The sequence below is a fragment of the Nicotiana attenuata genome, unplaced genomic scaffold (assembly GCF_001879085.1).
Source record: "Nicotiana attenuata strain UT unplaced genomic scaffold, NIATTr2, whole genome shotgun sequence".
Classification (NCBI taxonomy): Eukaryota; Viridiplantae; Streptophyta; class Magnoliopsida; order Solanales; family Solanaceae; genus Nicotiana; species Nicotiana attenuata.
The window spans coordinates 100,632-118,050 of record NW_017672024.1 but is presented as its reverse complement, the minus strand read 5'-3'; the positions used below and the strand labels follow the sequence as shown (position 1 = coordinate 118,050).

Below are 17,419 nucleotides of genomic sequence, written 5' to 3'. Positions count from 1 at the left end.
AGGCATATTATCTAAATACTGAGTTAATCCTAGAAAAAAACAGGTCCTAAAGTCATGATCTCTACCCTTCTAATAGTTAAGCATGCACAATTACCCAACCCTTTTTCACTAACCAACCCCAAATATTTATTACAAATTATTACAGAACAAAATAATGAATTACATCAAAAAAATGTAAAAAAAGAAAGAAATTACAACCATAGGAAGCCTGATTCTGACTTCCTCTCCGAGTTATGGAACAAAACACCTCAAACGCCAACTTGTTTCAAAGCCTTTCTAAGACCTGGGTGTGTCAAAGTTCCCTAAGGGTCTCAAGGGACCCCGGGCAGTGCTTACACCCAAGTTTGCATAACCAGATAGAGATGAGTGCAGTGTGGGAGGGCCAACCCTTATGTGTCCAAGTTCAGAGGGAGCTCATGGGTCCCAAGGCAAGACTCACACAAGAGGGGCATAACCAAGTCTATGAATATAGTGGAAGTGCAGGAACAGAGATTTAAAATTGAGTGGAGAATAGAGAGGGGTAAGGGTGATTGGAAAATAGTAGTAGTACAGCTAACATTACACAGAATCAGCACTTTCATACAAAGGGGTCAGGGGTTTGGGAATTCATTGCAGAGAGTGTATGACCTTAGGAAGGGGCCAGGTTTGGGCATGTACAGCAATAGATGGTGCTGGCATGCCCATATACCAGCCTGAGAACACAACACATAGAGGGGATATGAAGCATATGACCCTAAGGAGGGGTCAGGTTTGGGGTCATGCACAGCAATGTCTAATGCTGACATGCCCCCAAACCAACCAAGGAATACAAACACATAGGGGATATGGGGGTTTGGGGTTCATAAGTCATAATAAGTGACTGACAGAGTTCGTACATAAGAAAAGCAGTAATTCAGAAGAGAAAGGGGCAGATTACAGTATGCTCAGTAATGGAACTTGATTAAACACAAGCTGGAAACGGGCAAGAGTGAGGGAAATAGTAAGGAAACATGTTGTTGTTGATGCTGGAAAATTAATTAGAACATACCAGTAAAGAAGCAAAATGCAGAAAGAAAAGTAAGCAAATTCCCCACAGCCTAGCCTTGGCTTTCAGCCGGCTAGACAAGGCAGCAACACAAGTAGTAACAGAGAAAAGAGAGAGAGTTTTTAGTGAGGTGTGTGTTCTGAACTAAGTGTTTTGTTCCTTGTGTTCGTGTGTTTGAAAAAAGAGGGATGCAGGGTATTTATAGCCTTTTTGAAAACGAGTGAAGGAAGGTAATAAGTAAAGTTTTAATACAAATATAGAAACAATCTCCAGTCAGAATCAATTACCCAAGTGACTCCCTTTAATTAAGGAATCACTGTTTAACGGGTAGTAACAGATTCAAATAAGGAAAGAGATCAGTTTAGAGACAGACTGATTATTGTCATAAAAGGAGTAGTAAAAACATTAAGTAAGCAATCAAGTCTAAGTACAGAAATATGCTTATTTTGGAAATAGATTCAGCAAGGTAAATATTACAATAATGGGAAAAGAATCAATCAATTTTGAACGGGCGAGTGAAATCAGGGTTCATAAAAAGGGAAACTTTAGAAATCAGTCACAAGATGAAGATCAATCAAGGAAGAAACTTCAGCATATAAATAAAGTGAACAAGGTCATCAGACATGCGAGGCCAAGCACATTGGCAAAAGAGATAATCACAAGCATGCAGTAGTGGCAGAAATAAGCCAGGGTTCAGTAGTAAAGCAAACATTCGAAGCATAGTAATCAAGTAGGTCAAGTCACATTGAATCAATAATGCAGAAAATAGAGTATCAGAATCATGCAAAGGTCTCGCAGTAGCAGGTGAGGAAACCTTTTGAAAAGTTAGGGTTTCAGCCATAGTCGAGTTAAAAGATAGTAAAATCAAATAAGTCACATAATGAAAAGGAAGTCTAAAACAAAAGCTTTCAGTCGAGTCAAGTACTCAAACAAACGATTTCAGACCCAAAGACCTAGGGCTTTTCAACAACAATCGAGTTTTTTTAAAAATGATAACACAAATAAGCCAAACAAGAACGAGGAACTTAGTTAAACAGGTACACAATAAACAAACAGCTTCAGGATTCAAATGAGACCCAAAAGAAATTAGGGTTTTAACATGCTAACTCAGATAGAAGAATAATATGAACAAAACCATAACAAAATCAGAAATACGTTAAAATCAGAGGTCTTTGAAAAGAAAATTTAGAGGAAAAACCCTAATCGGAGAAGATGAAGGGTCGTTTTTGAAGGAAAGTTAAAGAACCTTCGAGAAACACTCGAGAAAGTCATAGCGAGTACAAATCTAAAGCAGATCTGAAAGAAATAGAAATATCTTAGCGATTAGCGTTTCAGAAAACCCAAAAGAAACGAGAAAGGCCTTGAAAGTTACCGATCTAACCAGGAGAGTCAAGGATCTGACTCAAATGGCCATGGCTGGCCGGAGAAAGGTCAGGGATGATCGGAGAAAGGTCAGGGATGACCGGAGAAAGATCATCGAGCAAGGACTGGACCAAATCCTTTCGAGGTCTGGTCATGAGACCATAGAATCAAACACATAGTAGCCATGGAAGGCTGGTACAGGCCTCAAATGACCACGGAAGGCTATAGATTAGGTAGGTATTAGGGTGGATTGGGGTGGCGGCGGCTAGGGTTTAGGTGGTGTTGCAGAGAGGGTTTGAGAGGAAAGGGGTTCAAGGGCGGCGGTAGGTGAGAAATGATAGGGTTTTGGGGTCGTTTGGGATTAATTAAGGTAAGGGGGGACGGGAGCCGTTGATCTAAATGATCAACGGCTGGGATTGAAATGGTTAGGTTGGAGACCGGGTTGGGTTGTTTAAACGGGTTAGGGGTCGGATTTAAAAGGAATTGGGCCAAGGGAAATTGGGGTCAATTTTGGGCTATAATTGAAATGTAACTGGGCTATCATTTAAATAGCCAATTTTCCCCTATTAAAATTATAAAAAATAGTAAACTGATTTCTGGAAATAAATTAAAAGTACTACAATGATTTATGACATATAATTAACCATTTAAAAATACTGGACTTAATCTTTATGAATATAAACGCAATTAAATCCTAAAAGAGGCTAATGTTGCAATTATACAATTTAGCCTTAAAAATACCAAATGATTTTGTAAAAAATATGCAAAAATTCCCTTAGCTATATCTTAGCATAAATGTAAAAGTTCAACAAGTGAATCACCAAAAATGATAATTTAAAAATAATTATTGGGTTTTTATGGATAAAAATAGGGAAATAAATTGATTTAAAAACCTTTAAAAATTAAGGAAAAATAATGAGACGCTTGGAAATACATTATATATGCATACATATAATATTTTGAGGGTACTTTGCACATTAAAATATATATATATATATATATATATATATATATATATATATATATATATATATATATATATATATATATATAGGTATATATAGGTTGGGTATCAACAACCATATCTGTGCTTTAGTCAATGGAGTTGATATTGTTTTGGATGCTGCTCTGCTTGGAGACATACTTAAGGTTCCCGCTGAAGGTATATCCTCTGTCAAAGATGAGTGTGGCTCAAACTTTAGGCATGCTATTGTAAAAGAGGGAGCAGTCCAGCGGGGTGAATGGGTGCACAAAAAGGCTCTGCTTCCTGTGTATCAACTCCTGTTTGAGTTGGTAAACAAGGTCCTTCTACCCCGTGCTGAGAGGAGGTCTATCACTTCCAAAATCTGATTTGTATTTGATGGAAGCACTGGATGGGTTCCAATCTGTTAATCTGCCACCCATAATGATTGAGCACATGCAAAAGGTGGCAGCTTTCAAAGATGGAAACCATGGTCTTCCTTATGGATTTCTTCTCACGCATGTCTTCAAGTTCTTTGATGTGCCTTTGGGACAGCCCGAAATGGGGACCAAGAAGCAGACCTTCTCTCAAATTACTTTGGAGGAATGTGAATGTGTCGAAAAGGGTGGAGGGGTAGGAAGTACTTCGACAATCTCCCAGTTTATCAATGCCCAGAATAGTGCTACTGAGGATATTAGGAAGTTGAAGGCAAGGAATGCCATTCTGGAGAATCAGCAGGCTCAAGAGGCACCGGGGTCAAATGCAGAGATTGCTCGTCTGACCAAAGAAAATGCTGATCTCAGGCAACAAGAGGAGAACCTGAAGGAGAAACTGCTCGCAGAGCAAATGTCGGCCAATGCCCGAATTGATCTCGTTCTCAACACTCTTGTCGCACCTTCTAAGCCCTCTCCTTCTAGTGTCCCTTAGGCTAACCCTTCAGTGACCAGTTTCTGGATTATCTCCTTTGTTTTTAATGACTCTATGGCAGTTGTTTTTGTTTTTCTTTTGTGGTGTGGATGGAATTTCCTTGTACTGCTCCTGATGATAACAATCTAAATTTGCCTTTGCTGTAATAGAAAAGACTTATGTTTTATAAAAACTACCCTCTTTTGCTGTTTAATGCTTATGTTTCTCTGCTTCTCTACTCTATCATGTTGTGTCCACATATGTGGCATGAATTAGCTAGGCTAGACTTCTTTATGCTGATTGCTTGCTTGTGTATTTTTAATGATGGCAAAAGGGGGAAGTATAATTGAAACAGGGATCTGATTAAGGGGGAAGCATAAAGTCATGGGGAACTTGTGAAGTTCCTGTTACTTCATCTGGTTTATTTTGCTCTAAATATGTGTTATCAATTTCTAAGTTTGTCATCATCAAAAAGGGGGAAATTAATGGGTTTACAGTACCTTAGCTTTATGTTTTGATGATCTAACAAACTTAATATCAAAGGACCAGATAAGGAACCTGACACACTTGGTACACAACTCAAATCAACGGACTTCAGCTAATGTGAGTTGCTATGACTTCAGAAGATAAAGAATCAACACAGGGACATGATCCCTTTGTGTTTTCCTGACAGCAGTACGAAGTCAACTGTCTACCGCTAGAAAGTGACTGCCTGCACTGTACACGCAAACAGTGCAGCACAGTACTGCAGTCACTCCCCTTTGACTGATCAAGTAATTACATCATTCAAGTATTGTCATCCAAGTTGTATTAACAAGGGGCATTACAACAAAACATCACGTGAACACTTGAGAATTCATTCAAGCACTTTAACCGTTCTTCAGTTGAGCATTCAATTCTCAAGTGCAATCAAGAACAAAATATAACACTACTACGGATCAGTTCCTACAACAAGTATCTTGTATGTCCTTAGTTGAGTTGTAACTTTGTATTAGTTCTTCATTGTAATTCCTATTTTGCTTATCTAGAAGCTTTAATTAGGAACCCCTTATAAAACCATAAACCTTCAGTGTTTGTGTTGTGACTAGAGTTAGTCATGAGTTGAAAGTCTTTGTAATAGGTGTATTGCAAAGTGGCTTGTAATAGGTGTATTACAAGTTAGTGAGGGATTAAGAGTTTAATTCCTAGATTGCATAGGTTGTAATCTAAAAGTTGCTCATAGTGAAGTTGAAATCCTACCAGTGTAGGTCGTGGCTTTTTATTCCCTTGAGCAGGGATTTTTCCACGTAAAAGTTCCCTGTCCCATTTACTTACTGTTTCATGAGAACTATCAGTGGAAACCTATAGAGAACCTGGTCTCTATATAGTTTGGTGACTCATATATTCAATCATTTAAAATAGGAGATATTCTATCATTTAAAATAGGAGGGACTAGTTGAATAGATACTAGTTTTCATCGCTGTACACAAAGCAAGCAATAAGCCATACATGTCTAACTTTTCAACTGCAAAAGCGCAATTACTACCAGCTTATAACAACTAACTAGAAGTAGAAGTAGAAACATATAATAAATAATGGCTATATCAATTGTTTAACATCTTATTCTTCAATTTAGTAGCCAATTCAGCTAGTGCTTTTGTAGAAGAACCATCTTGACTCAGAACTCTAGCTGCTGCATCTTTAAGGTCTCTCATTCTAGTGCGCACTCCTTTTCCTTCTTCACCTTCCATTAATCCTTTCACAACTTTAGCAATTTCCAATCTTCCCACTAGTCCATTTTCATTGGCTTTTGGCCTCAGTGCCACTTTAATATCCTCAGTTAGCACAACCGCGTTCATCTTTTGTTCAGCATATAGTGGCCAAGCTATGAGTGGTACTCCGTGGACCACACTTTCGAGAGTCGAGTTCCATCCGCAATGAGTCAAGAACCCGCCCGTTGAACCATGACTAAGAATTTGAGCTTGTGGGGCCCAATTAGGCACCACTAAACCTAGCCCTTTGGTCCTTTCCAAGAACCCTTTTGGGAGAAATTCAAGAGGGTTAGCTGAATCTTGGACATTAAAATAAGTGGCATTGGCTACACTGTCATTGGGACATCTAATTACCCACAAGAACCTTTGTTCACTCATTTCCAATCCTGATGCAACTTCAATAAGCTGCTCATGAGAGAGGGTCCCACCACTCCCGTACGAGATGTACAAAACAGAGCCAAGTGGCTGTTCATCCAGCCACGTCAGACAACCCGACCCATCAACCTTACTACCCGAATCCATCTGAATAAGTGGTCCAACCGGGTAAACGGGTGGCTTGCCGGGTTCTTCTTCCTGCAAAGCTTTAATGGCTCCTCCTTCCAATTCCTTGAAACTGTTAGCTACTACTCCCTCAGCCATTCTATACCTCTTAGAATGATGAAGAAGCCATTTGTAAGCTTCGTTTTTCCGGTCCTGAACCGGGTCAAGAAGATCCTTGCCATGAATAGGAATACAACCCGGAATCTGAATCGGGTCAGGTAAGTCTCTGTACTCACATGACACGGTTGCATCAAGCTTGGGCAAGTAAAGAAACAGAGACAAAGCCATGGCAGTAGAAGGGAAAAAAATATAAGGGGAAACGTTGAAATCAATGGCAACATTAAATGCATCAGTACCAAAAAGATCAACCACAAAAGCAACAACTTTCTTGGATTCAACAAGTGTTTTAAAAACTTCACGCAGTGAAGGAAGAGAACGCGTAACAGTAAAGGAGATTCTAGTTTCAATTTTAACATCAAGAGGTAAATTATCGAAATTAACAGGAGGAAGAAGGTGATAATCCATGCAAGAGGGAAGAGAACTAAGGAAAATTTTCTGAGAATTAGAGATAGGTCCATCAGTAGGGAGAATAAGAGTGACAGAAAATTGGTGTTGAGAGATTAGTCTCTTAGAAAATTCAACAAGAGGGATTAAGTGACCCATACCAGGACTTGGTAAAATTACGATATGGGGATTTTCTGATTTTGGCACTATAGCAGTTTCCGCCATTGTAATAAGCTTCAAAAAGGAGATGCAGAGAAAATGACGAAGAGAATGATGATGGGAAATAGTAAAATTACGCTGATTTATTTGCGCTTTACTTTTTGATAGCAATAAGATTAGGAGGGAGGGCCTTTATATAGAAAGATGATATCATTGGAACGTGTGGAAGTACAATGACAGCTTTATTTGAATTGTTTTGTAACCCAAATGCAGAGTTATTATAATGTACTAATAATTTAAGCTAGGTAAACTAATAATCGGATTACTTATTTAATTTTTAAATATACAATACAGGGTCAGTTTTGTTTGAAGGGGACTGGTGTTTTCTAGATGAGAAAATTCAAACCTAATGGTGCGGTGCCACAATTGACATTATAAACTTATACAGTGATGTCAAGGCACACGTTAGCCTCATGTCATACATTCTGCTCCTCAATCAAATTTTTTCCTCCTTTGCTTACAAATTTAAATTTTCCCCCACAATTCTCTTCATCAACACTTTTAATAGAAATAGAATAATAATATTTGATGAATTTAATACAAATAGATTATTTGCAGATTGTAAATTAATACTCTCTCATACTGCATGTGATTGGCCTTATAATATGCTACTTAAGAATGATATTTAATACCTTACATATAACAGCATTTGTCTAAATCATACGTTATCACTTTCTTAAATGTGTCACTTAATTAACATTAAATAATGGTGAACTTAAAAAAATTCAAAACATCTATAAGTTTGCCGAAACTACAAAGGATATGGACCAAAGGGAGTAGTTTAGAACATAAAAAGTAATTAAAATTTTATATTATCGTAAGGACTGTAGATGAATTCTTTACCTCAATTATAGATCGTTTGTATAAAGTTTTGCAGGTGTTCTCAATTTGGGACAGAATGCAAAATGAAAGGAAAAGTTTTAAAATGCATAAACGGACACACGAAAGCAAAGTAATTTGTGTTTGAAATTTCAATCTTGAACCTCAACTTCGAAATTAACCTATTTACTACTCCTATATTATAAGCCTGATCATATATTATAATATATTCGATATTTTCATGTTTACACATTTTGTTAATCTTAAATTCATAATTTACATCATTTAAATTATCTAGCATTTTATTGTACAAAATGTTTGGTTACTCTCTTGTCATCACCTTTTAGTTCTCCAGAGTGGTGATAGGGGGAGAAGAAAATAGATACGCAAATCCCCCTATGGTAACAATACATGTACTGATTAATCAATTCCTTGATTAAGAAATTTTTAAAGCTCGTATCAACCAAACAGATTATTTAGATTTGGTGAAACTATTTTACTTCTCTTTTTGCTTACCTTTAATTACATCGTGTTGGACTCGGATTTATTTACCTTGTTTTTATTGTCCAAATAAATAATTTTCGTAAGCATCGTTAAACTAATGCTGGTTAGTGGTTACCAACACAAATTTAATTCATTATCATAATTATCAATAATTGATTTGCAATTAAAATTAGGTCAAGTTAATTATAAATCATAATTCAAGTCAGACATGCTTTAAAATGTACCAGAGGAAAAATCAAAAAGAAGGTGCATCGAATGCGTCCGTACTCCGTAAGGCAGTAACACTGCACTGCTGGCTGAAAAATAGGGTCAAAGCAAGGGGCTGGTCAACTCTTAAATTAAGTAATTGTCCTTCTTGGTTAATTATTTTCGGTTAAATTATGTTAATGTCGTGGCCTCATATATTAGTGGATGTCATCAACCTTAGCTGTATAATATATGGTTAGTTTTTTTTTTTTTTGAAAATTGTTTACCCTAAAAAACGGATAACAATTGAATTTATACACGATTTTAAGGACACGTGATATTTAACTTGGTACAAATTAAGAAGACAGATTAATATTGAAATTTAACTTGCAAACCACACAAAATGAATAGCCTTGGCCTTCGAGTTTGATCACCCTCGAACCAAGAAAAGCCTCTACTGATGTAAGAACAGAATAACAAGGTGATAAGAGCTAGAAATAACAGTATATTGCTTTGTATTGCGTATTTCAATGTGTCTTAAAAATAATCAGAACCCCCTTTTGTATCGTGGGAGTGTTCTACTTTTGGTATAATTCTATACAAGGTAAGAAAAATATCATGATTCGCTAATTAATCGGTCTCTTCTTGATACGTGCCGAGATTTCTGCCATGATCCTCGACCGATTGCGGATATTTCGGCTTTCGGTTATTTCCTCGATCTTGCTCGGTCTCTGACGATTCTCAAAGGCAAGTTCTATAAAGCGGTGGTTAGACCGGCTATGATGTATGGGGCTGAGTGTTGGCCTGTTAAGAACTCACATATCCAAAAGATGAAAGTAGCAGAAATGAGGATGTTGAGGTGGATGTGCGGGCACACTAGGATGGACAAGATTAGAAATGATAATATTCGGGAGAAGGTGCACGCGGCTCCCATTGATGAGAAGATGCGGGAAGCGCGGCTCAGATGGTTCGGGCATGTAATGAGGAGAAGCCCAGATTCTCCAGTAAGGAGGTGTGAGCGGCTGGTTGTGGAGGGCACGAGAAGAGGTAGAGGGCGGCCTAAGAAGTATTGGGGAGAAGTGATCAGGCAGGATATGGCGAAACTTCAGATTTCCGAGGACGTGACACTTGATAGGAAGTTGTGAAGGTCGAGTATTACGGTTGTAGGCTAGGAGGTAGTTGAGTCTCGCGTTACTTTGTACCGTTGTGAGCCTAGTCTGGTAAGGTTTTAGTCTAAAATAACTAGGGGCATTGTCATGTCTTAATACTTTCTCTTTTCGGTGCAAGATCTATTTACTAGCCATCATTTCTGCCTTGTATTTTTCTTCTGCAATTTATGTTCTTATTTTTCCTATGATCTTTATTGTGAAACTAATACTCTCTCCTTTAGTTTTTCTTATTATCTTGAGCCGAGGGTCTTTCCGAAACAGCCTCTCTACGCCTTCGGGGGTAGAGGTAAGGTCTGCGTACATATTACCCTCCCTAGACCCCAGTTGTGGGATTTTACTGGGTTGTTGTTGTTGTTGTTGCTCGGTCTCTGGGTCACGAGCTCGACGATCTAATTTTGCGCTTCGGTTCGATATAACCCGAGCTCGAGCTTTGACCTGCCTTGTTTCAGCATAGACACCGTCACAAACAAAATATTCAGTGCAATAGTTTTTTGCATCTAAGATTTAAAGTAACAAATCTGCAATTAGTTACTATGCTACCAAGATTTGTTTGAGGTCCCAGGTCATGGTATTTGATTTGATCGTTCCTAATCCCTTCAATTTCCATATGCCATGATATCGAAAATATTTAAATTTTTCTGACTTGGGAAACCGAATTAAGAAAAATCAGGAATCTTGTTGCTGAATTATTTTTTTAAATTAAAGGCCGACCGGCCGAATCTTGTGAAGATAAGAGTTTATAATTTGGCCATTAGGTTTGTGCTCAACTTCATGGCGGCTTACAACAACGAACAATAATATATTAAGTTATGTCCGATAGGCCATCTGCTCAAATACATGGCTACTTAAGGGGAAAAATTGCCCTAATTAGACTTTTTGAATTCTACAGCTTGATTCCTCATTAACCAATAAATTTTTCCAAGTACATGACAGCTTATTTTGACGTTCTTATTACATTATTGCTCGAGCATCTTGACCATTTTATTAGCATCTTGACCAGTTTTAGAGTACCTATTCCAACACTTTAAATGAGAATCACCAAAGTTGAAGAAAAAAACAACTGTGATACCAATAAGGTCCAGTTAGAATGATGTAATTCATTTGAGTAAGGTGTCATTTTGTGGAGGTTTAGTGGGCGTTCGAACATAAGAATTGTGAAATTTCGGAAAAAGTGAGAATTTTTATTTTTTTAGTGAAAATAGTCTTAATATTAGAGTTGTGTTTGGACATCAGTACAATTTAGAGTTGTTTCTGAATTTTTGTGAGTGATTTGAAGTGAAAATTTTGTAAACTGCTTTTTGGAGTTTTTCAAAATTTCAAAAATTTCCGAAATTCAACTTCATGTAAAATTCAAAATTTTCATGGTCAAACATTGATTCTGAGAAAAAGAAAAAAAATCGAGAAAAAGCAAAAAAAAAAAATTATGGCCAAACAGGGCGTTAATGTTCTATTAGAAGAGTGATACAAGCAGTAATAGTATTTTCTTTATACCCTTTTCCGTTCTAGGTAGATCTCAAATTGTATCAATTAATTTATCTCCTTGTAGGGGCTACTTAATCTGCCATTTTATATGCCACTAGTTAAATTTGTCTGCGCTTTGCGCGGTTAAAATAAACAATAGTAGATGAAAGATATAATTTTTTTGTCTAAATTTAGTTGAGATAAAAGAGATACAAAATTTATTTATATGCATACATAATTTAATCCTATGAATTGATTATATTGTAAATATAAATTATTTTAATTACAATCCAAGCTCGCAATTTCCTTAATTCAAGCACTATACATGTTACAACTTACAAGAGAGGGGCATCCAAATTATTCTGTGATCAGTAGCATAAATAACATATATCCACTCCACCGCGTCACTTCAACAAATGCTTTATAAATACTTTAAGAAAAAGGATAAAATATGAATGATGATTTACAAAATTAAATGCTTAAAATAAAATTGAATATATAAGGAGAAAGTTTAATAGGCTCACAAGTATTATATTACATTGACAAAAGATGGCGGGAATTAAAACATTGTATAATCTCAAATATATTTAATTTTTTTTAATTTCTTTCAGGATCATTACTCAAAGAACACCCTTCCTCAAACTATATTCTGTTGAGCACTATACTCAAACATTAAAGTGTTTATTATCAATAAAATGATTATATACCATGAAGTCTATACCAATGCAGTAGCTTAGATCATTAGATATATTTAAACAATTTTTATGAAAAGTAATTTTTAATGTCTAGCCTAATTTCTCCCTAGGTAAACATAGGAGGGAACTTCAAGTATTAACGTATTCCCAAAAGACTGCTTTGCTGCTTCTTCAAATATGTCAAACTGACTATTATGTTACATTTTTGTTTCGTTTATTCTTTATTTCCTTTTACTTCTTTTTTTCTACACTTCTCTTATTCTTATTTCTCCTGGGCTTATAACTGCATATCCAATCAGTCTCAAGCCACATAACAAAATCTCTCTTTTTTCTTCCTAATTTGGTGAAATATATCTCTTTTCTCCAAATAAGTGAGAAGTGAGACGGAATTTTATTGACCAAAATGATGATGTTTGATATTGCCCGTAAACATTAGAATATTGTACTCGAGACATATTCTAAACATCCAGAATATATCAAAGAGCTCATGAATGCATATGCTTGTGAACTTGTAAAATGAAAATTAAAATAAATAAATGATATACTTATAAAAAAAAAGATAAACTAAAAAAGCTCAGACTATAGTTTAAAATTATTCTTTTCACATAATTATTAGACATCTTTAAATATATTGAGTTTTAATAATAACTTCCCATTTTTTTTATAAATATTTACTTGACTTTTAATCATTCGTTCTTTATTTTGTATCACTACAAAAATTAATGAAGAGGAAGAAAAAGCGATCATAAGTGATTCGCAATTCTTCTGCAATTGTTTTTTTCCATTCTCATTTCTGTCTTCCATTCCTTATTCTTTTCCTTTAATCTTTTATCTTTCTCTTTGTTTCCCTTTTAATTTCTCGCACCCCTTAAAATTTGCAGCTCTTTTCACGGAATACTGAATCCCACCGAATAACCAAGCAAAATCCTTTTTAACCCCAGATTTCTTTTTTCAAAATTTTCCTAGAGTGTTGATTCTTTCCCCAAATAAATTTTTCTATCAACATCTTATCACCCTCACCTATAAATTCAGCACATAGGGGATTTACAGAGGATACCATTGAAGCCGCTAAATCATAGAGAAAGGAGCAGTTTGTATCACAAAATTAGAACTATTCTCTGAGAATCTGAAATGAATATTGATCACTACATATCCACATCATTTTGCTTTGAGTAAACAGAAAGTGTAAAAAATGAATTAAAAAATTAAGTAAAGCTTTATACATGAAAAAAAAGAAAGAAAAGAGAAAGCCCCACAAGCTAAAATTACAGAGAGATTAGAAAGAGACTATCACAAACATACAAAATACCTTGGCGAAGAGTTTCGTAACCAGAAATTCGTCGTCCTTGAGCTGGAATATTGGAAATTTCTCTATTCATCAATTTTTGCCGACATCTCATTTTTTCGAAGCTTCGTACAATACAAACAATTCATATGCCCTTATATGAGAACGCAACTAATTAGCAGATAAAGATGTAGTTTCTAATCTCGAAAGTTGGTTGATTGAAACGAATAACTCGAATAGAAAACTAAAGAGAAACTACATTGTAAAATCAATTTTATCGTCTCCAATTTATCAAATGGTGAGGCTTTTCAAATTCTGATATGTTTTAGTTTTGGTTAGTCATTATGGATCTTGATGATGAGTAACTGAAATGTTACCAATGTTTTAATTTGGCAGAGACGGTCCCACGGAGGCTATTCTAAGAGAAGTAAAGAAGTGACGTTTGGGTTTTTGCATTTAAAATAAAACAAATAAATGGAAAAAATTAGGGAGAAGAGCAAAAAACCCATAAAAAAGATAAATACCAATGCTGGTATTTGGGATGTGCCACATCAGCTTTTTGATTCCCTCCTTTATATATATACTAGTTTCTCGGCACGTGCGTTGCACGTGTGTATCGAGTTCATTATTGCACGCTATTGCAAACTAACATTAAAATTATGAAAATAAAGTTTTAAGCAAGTATAAGTATACATGAAAGAATATAATATAAATTTTAGTGAATGATCATTGAGAATAGTCTTCAATTGGTCTATTCATCTGAACCTACAAAGATGAACAATCAAAGTGTAATTACATACTTGTGATTTGAATACTTATTTATGAATTTGAGGTTAATAACTTATAACTAAGTGTATCTCACCTAATACTTCCTTGTAGACGATATTACTCGTGTATGTTCCTTCCATCCATTTTGGTTGTTCTGTCATAACCAGCACTCTTGTTGTTGACATTGATATCCCTCTTGAAAGTGCAACGTAAAGTTGTCCATGTGAGAAAACATGTTGTGGTTGATACAATCAAACATTTGGTATTGTTGACCTTATGCTTTATTTATTGTCACGGCAAAACATAAGCGCACAGGGAATTGTTTCCGCACGAATTTGAAAGGATATCCTTCATTTTCAGGTGAACTAAGTTGGATTCTGGAATAAAAACATGTTTCTTAGCAGATTGACCCGTTGTTATTTCGGCATGTATAACATTGTTGTCAAATCCTTTATAGATCATCTTTGTACCATTGCATAAGCCATTTGAAGGGTCCAAATTTCTAAGTAGCATGATGGGCGCATTTTCTTTCAAAACTAACCTATTTATGTAAATATAGATATGTTTAATTTTATTTGTTTTTGTAAATTAATATATACACACACATATATATAGAGTGAAAGAAATAGTTTAAAAGAAACTTCAGTGACATATTAGGTTTGACAATGTACCTATGTGGTGGAAGACCATTTGGTGTTAAAGTGTTGAGGTATTCTTCTTGATAGTAGTTGTTGGTATCATCTTCTGCTGAGTCAAAACTAATAAATATCTTGCTTTCACCAGGAAACTTGGCTATCAACATTTCATTTAGTTGATCTACAAATTCATTTCTACTTGCTAAGATAGCTCTTTCTATTATGAACTGTGCAGACTTGGAATTTTGATGTAGTGATGCAAATATTTCTCTTATCAAGCATTCCTATGGTCTTTCATCACCATTGTGTTTGACAACTATTTGTTCTGGAAGGCGTAATAAGTTATCCTTTACTGTTTGCTCGTCCCCATTACCAACACGAAGTAAGAAATCACTGAAATTTGGATCTGCTCTTGCTCTCATATTAGTTGTGAAATGTATTTTTTCCATTAAAGGCCATAAATAGGATTTCACTAAGCTTGCGTTAACCGTCTCTGCTCTGGTAGATTTTGGAACAACTGGCAATACTTGTCGAAAATCACCTCCAAAGATCCTTACTTTTCCACCAAAAGGTACATTGACATCCATTATATCTCGAAAGCTCCTGTCAACCGTTTCAATTGTTTGACACTTTGCCATGGGTGCCTCATCCCATATTATTAATTTTGCTTATCTTATTAACTTAGCAGCACCACTTTCTTTTGACATTTTTGTCATAGTTGTATCATTTGTTTGAAGAGGTATGTCAAATCTAGAGTGAGCTGTAAGACCTTCTGGTAATATTGCAGCTGCTACACCACTGGTTGCAGTTGCCAAAGCTATCATACCTCTTGATCTAACATTTGCTAGTAATGCACGATATAAGAATGTTTTTCCAGTTCCCCCAGGTCCATCTACAAAAAATAATCTTGTTGTTCCAGAGTCTACACTATATAATATGGTCTTGAAAGCTTGTGCTTGTTCATGATTCAACTTTGATTGTGCCTCATAATCTTCCACGGGTACCTTCATAGACGTTTCTTCAATTATTTCTCTACATTCTGAAGTGATTTTTTGGCATGACTGTTGGTTGATTTTTGGTAAATCATATTTTTCAACACTTTTACCCATACTCTCCAGATAATAATTAACACTTTTTAGTGTAAACTGGAGTTGGGTAGCAGGTGAATTTTCATGCATCCTTCGAAAGTCTTCTGACATATCATCGTAGTATGTTTCCCATAGATTTCTAATATCCGTTGGATTGCAATGAACTAAAACTGTTGCAAATAAACTTCGAAGAGCTGATGGCATTTTGAAGACGACAGCCTCGCATAAACATTCAGAAATGCTATTATCTGATTCTAATAATCCTCTTTGTTTGGCAGCTTCTTTGAATGTTTCACATTTTTTTCCATTAACAGTTAGCAAATCTTCAAATGAAAATGGACCTCTAACGTGGTTAAGTGATAATCTCTCGTAATATCTTTCACCTTCTCGAGGATTAGCTATATTATTTATTTGTAAATGTTAATATGCATAATTTAAGAAGCGAACAATTATTTGAATTTAAGTAATAGTTGTCTTACCAATAGCAATCCGACCAATCACAGATCGTGTTTTCCTTTTTGTCCAAATTTTGGGCTGCGGATTCCAAACATAATGCTCTGGAAATTCTTTGTAAAGATAATTTCGTGCGTCATCGTCTATTGAGCACATCCTGAAATACTCGGTGAGCATAGTATGCTTTACAGTGTCTGAGGCCATCACATTTCTGAGATTTTGCTTCTTCCAATAGTACACTAAAGTATGGTTACAATAGTAGAACATAAATATTAATGTAGTTGTAGGTTAACAAATTGCATTAAATATTGCTATAAGAGTTAATTAATTTTAGTACATGCTTGATTGTCGGGTAGATGTAGTTGAAGGTATAATTGGAGGTTGCATTTCACTTAGATTAAACTCATAAATTCTCCATAGTGCTTCTGGCGGAGAGACCCATCGTGCATCTTGGAAATTTCTAATTTCATCAACTATTTTTTCGCCATCATCCGACTCAATATAAACTGCACACCTATCATGCCCTTTATATATATATTTGTAGAGATATTTTATTGCTTTTACTCCTGAGCAAACTTCTACATTGATATGGCAATAATATCTCATCAACAAATATGGATTATAAGGCACAACCCATTGGTTATTCATATTCATTCCACGAACATTTACTGTTTTTCTATCATTTCTTCTGCTATAAATAGGATATCCATCTTATCCTTGTATTGATTTGTTACTGAATGGTCGTGGATAATGGAATTTACATTGATCATCCTTCATGCATGGGCTTGTGCGACTATTTTCACCGCAAGGTCCATGCATCATATGCCTTATAACTAATTCATTCAAGTGTGGATGTTTGTCCTTGTCAGGCAATTCTGCAGAAATAAATCTATCATACTGATCTGGTGTTGTTATCTTATGACCTTCTTTAAGTATGACCAAAAGGTGTATATGAGGTAAGCCTCTCTTTTGGAATTCAATGACCAAAACATGTGCTGCAAATGGGACCAATATTTCTTGTTGAAAATTTGGTCTTTAAGGTCTTGCTAACTTTGCTACTAAAAACTCTAGTTACTAAGTCTGGTCTAT

At 35.6% G+C, this 17,419-nt stretch overlaps 2 protein-coding genes across 2 annotated transcripts in view; both read right to left on the bottom strand.

The window, feature by feature from the left end:
* Nucleotides 1-5,641: 5,641 nt before the first annotated feature.
* On the bottom strand, nucleotides 5,642-7,397 carry LOC109211395 (hydroquinone glucosyltransferase-like). The gene has a single exon (XM_019374934.1). It carries the CDS (start codon nucleotides 7,271-7,273, stop codon nucleotides 5,837-5,839), a length of 1,437 nt encoding a protein of 478 aa, XP_019230479.1. The 5' UTR covers nucleotides 7,274-7,397; the 3' UTR covers nucleotides 5,642-5,836.
* Nucleotides 7,398-15,457: 8,060 nt separating this feature from the next.
* The window catches only part of LOC109211392, a 5,216-nt gene continuing 3,254 nt past the window's right edge, over nucleotides 15,458-17,419 (bottom strand). The window contains exons 6-7 of the mRNA XM_019374928.1: nucleotides 16,357-16,487; nucleotides 15,458-16,275 (exon numbers count right to left, since the gene is read on the bottom strand). Of these exons, the coding sequence (XP_019230473.1) occupies nucleotides 15,458-16,275; nucleotides 16,357-16,487 (949 nt within the window). The remainder of the gene's footprint in view (nucleotides 16,276-16,356; nucleotides 16,488-17,419) is intronic.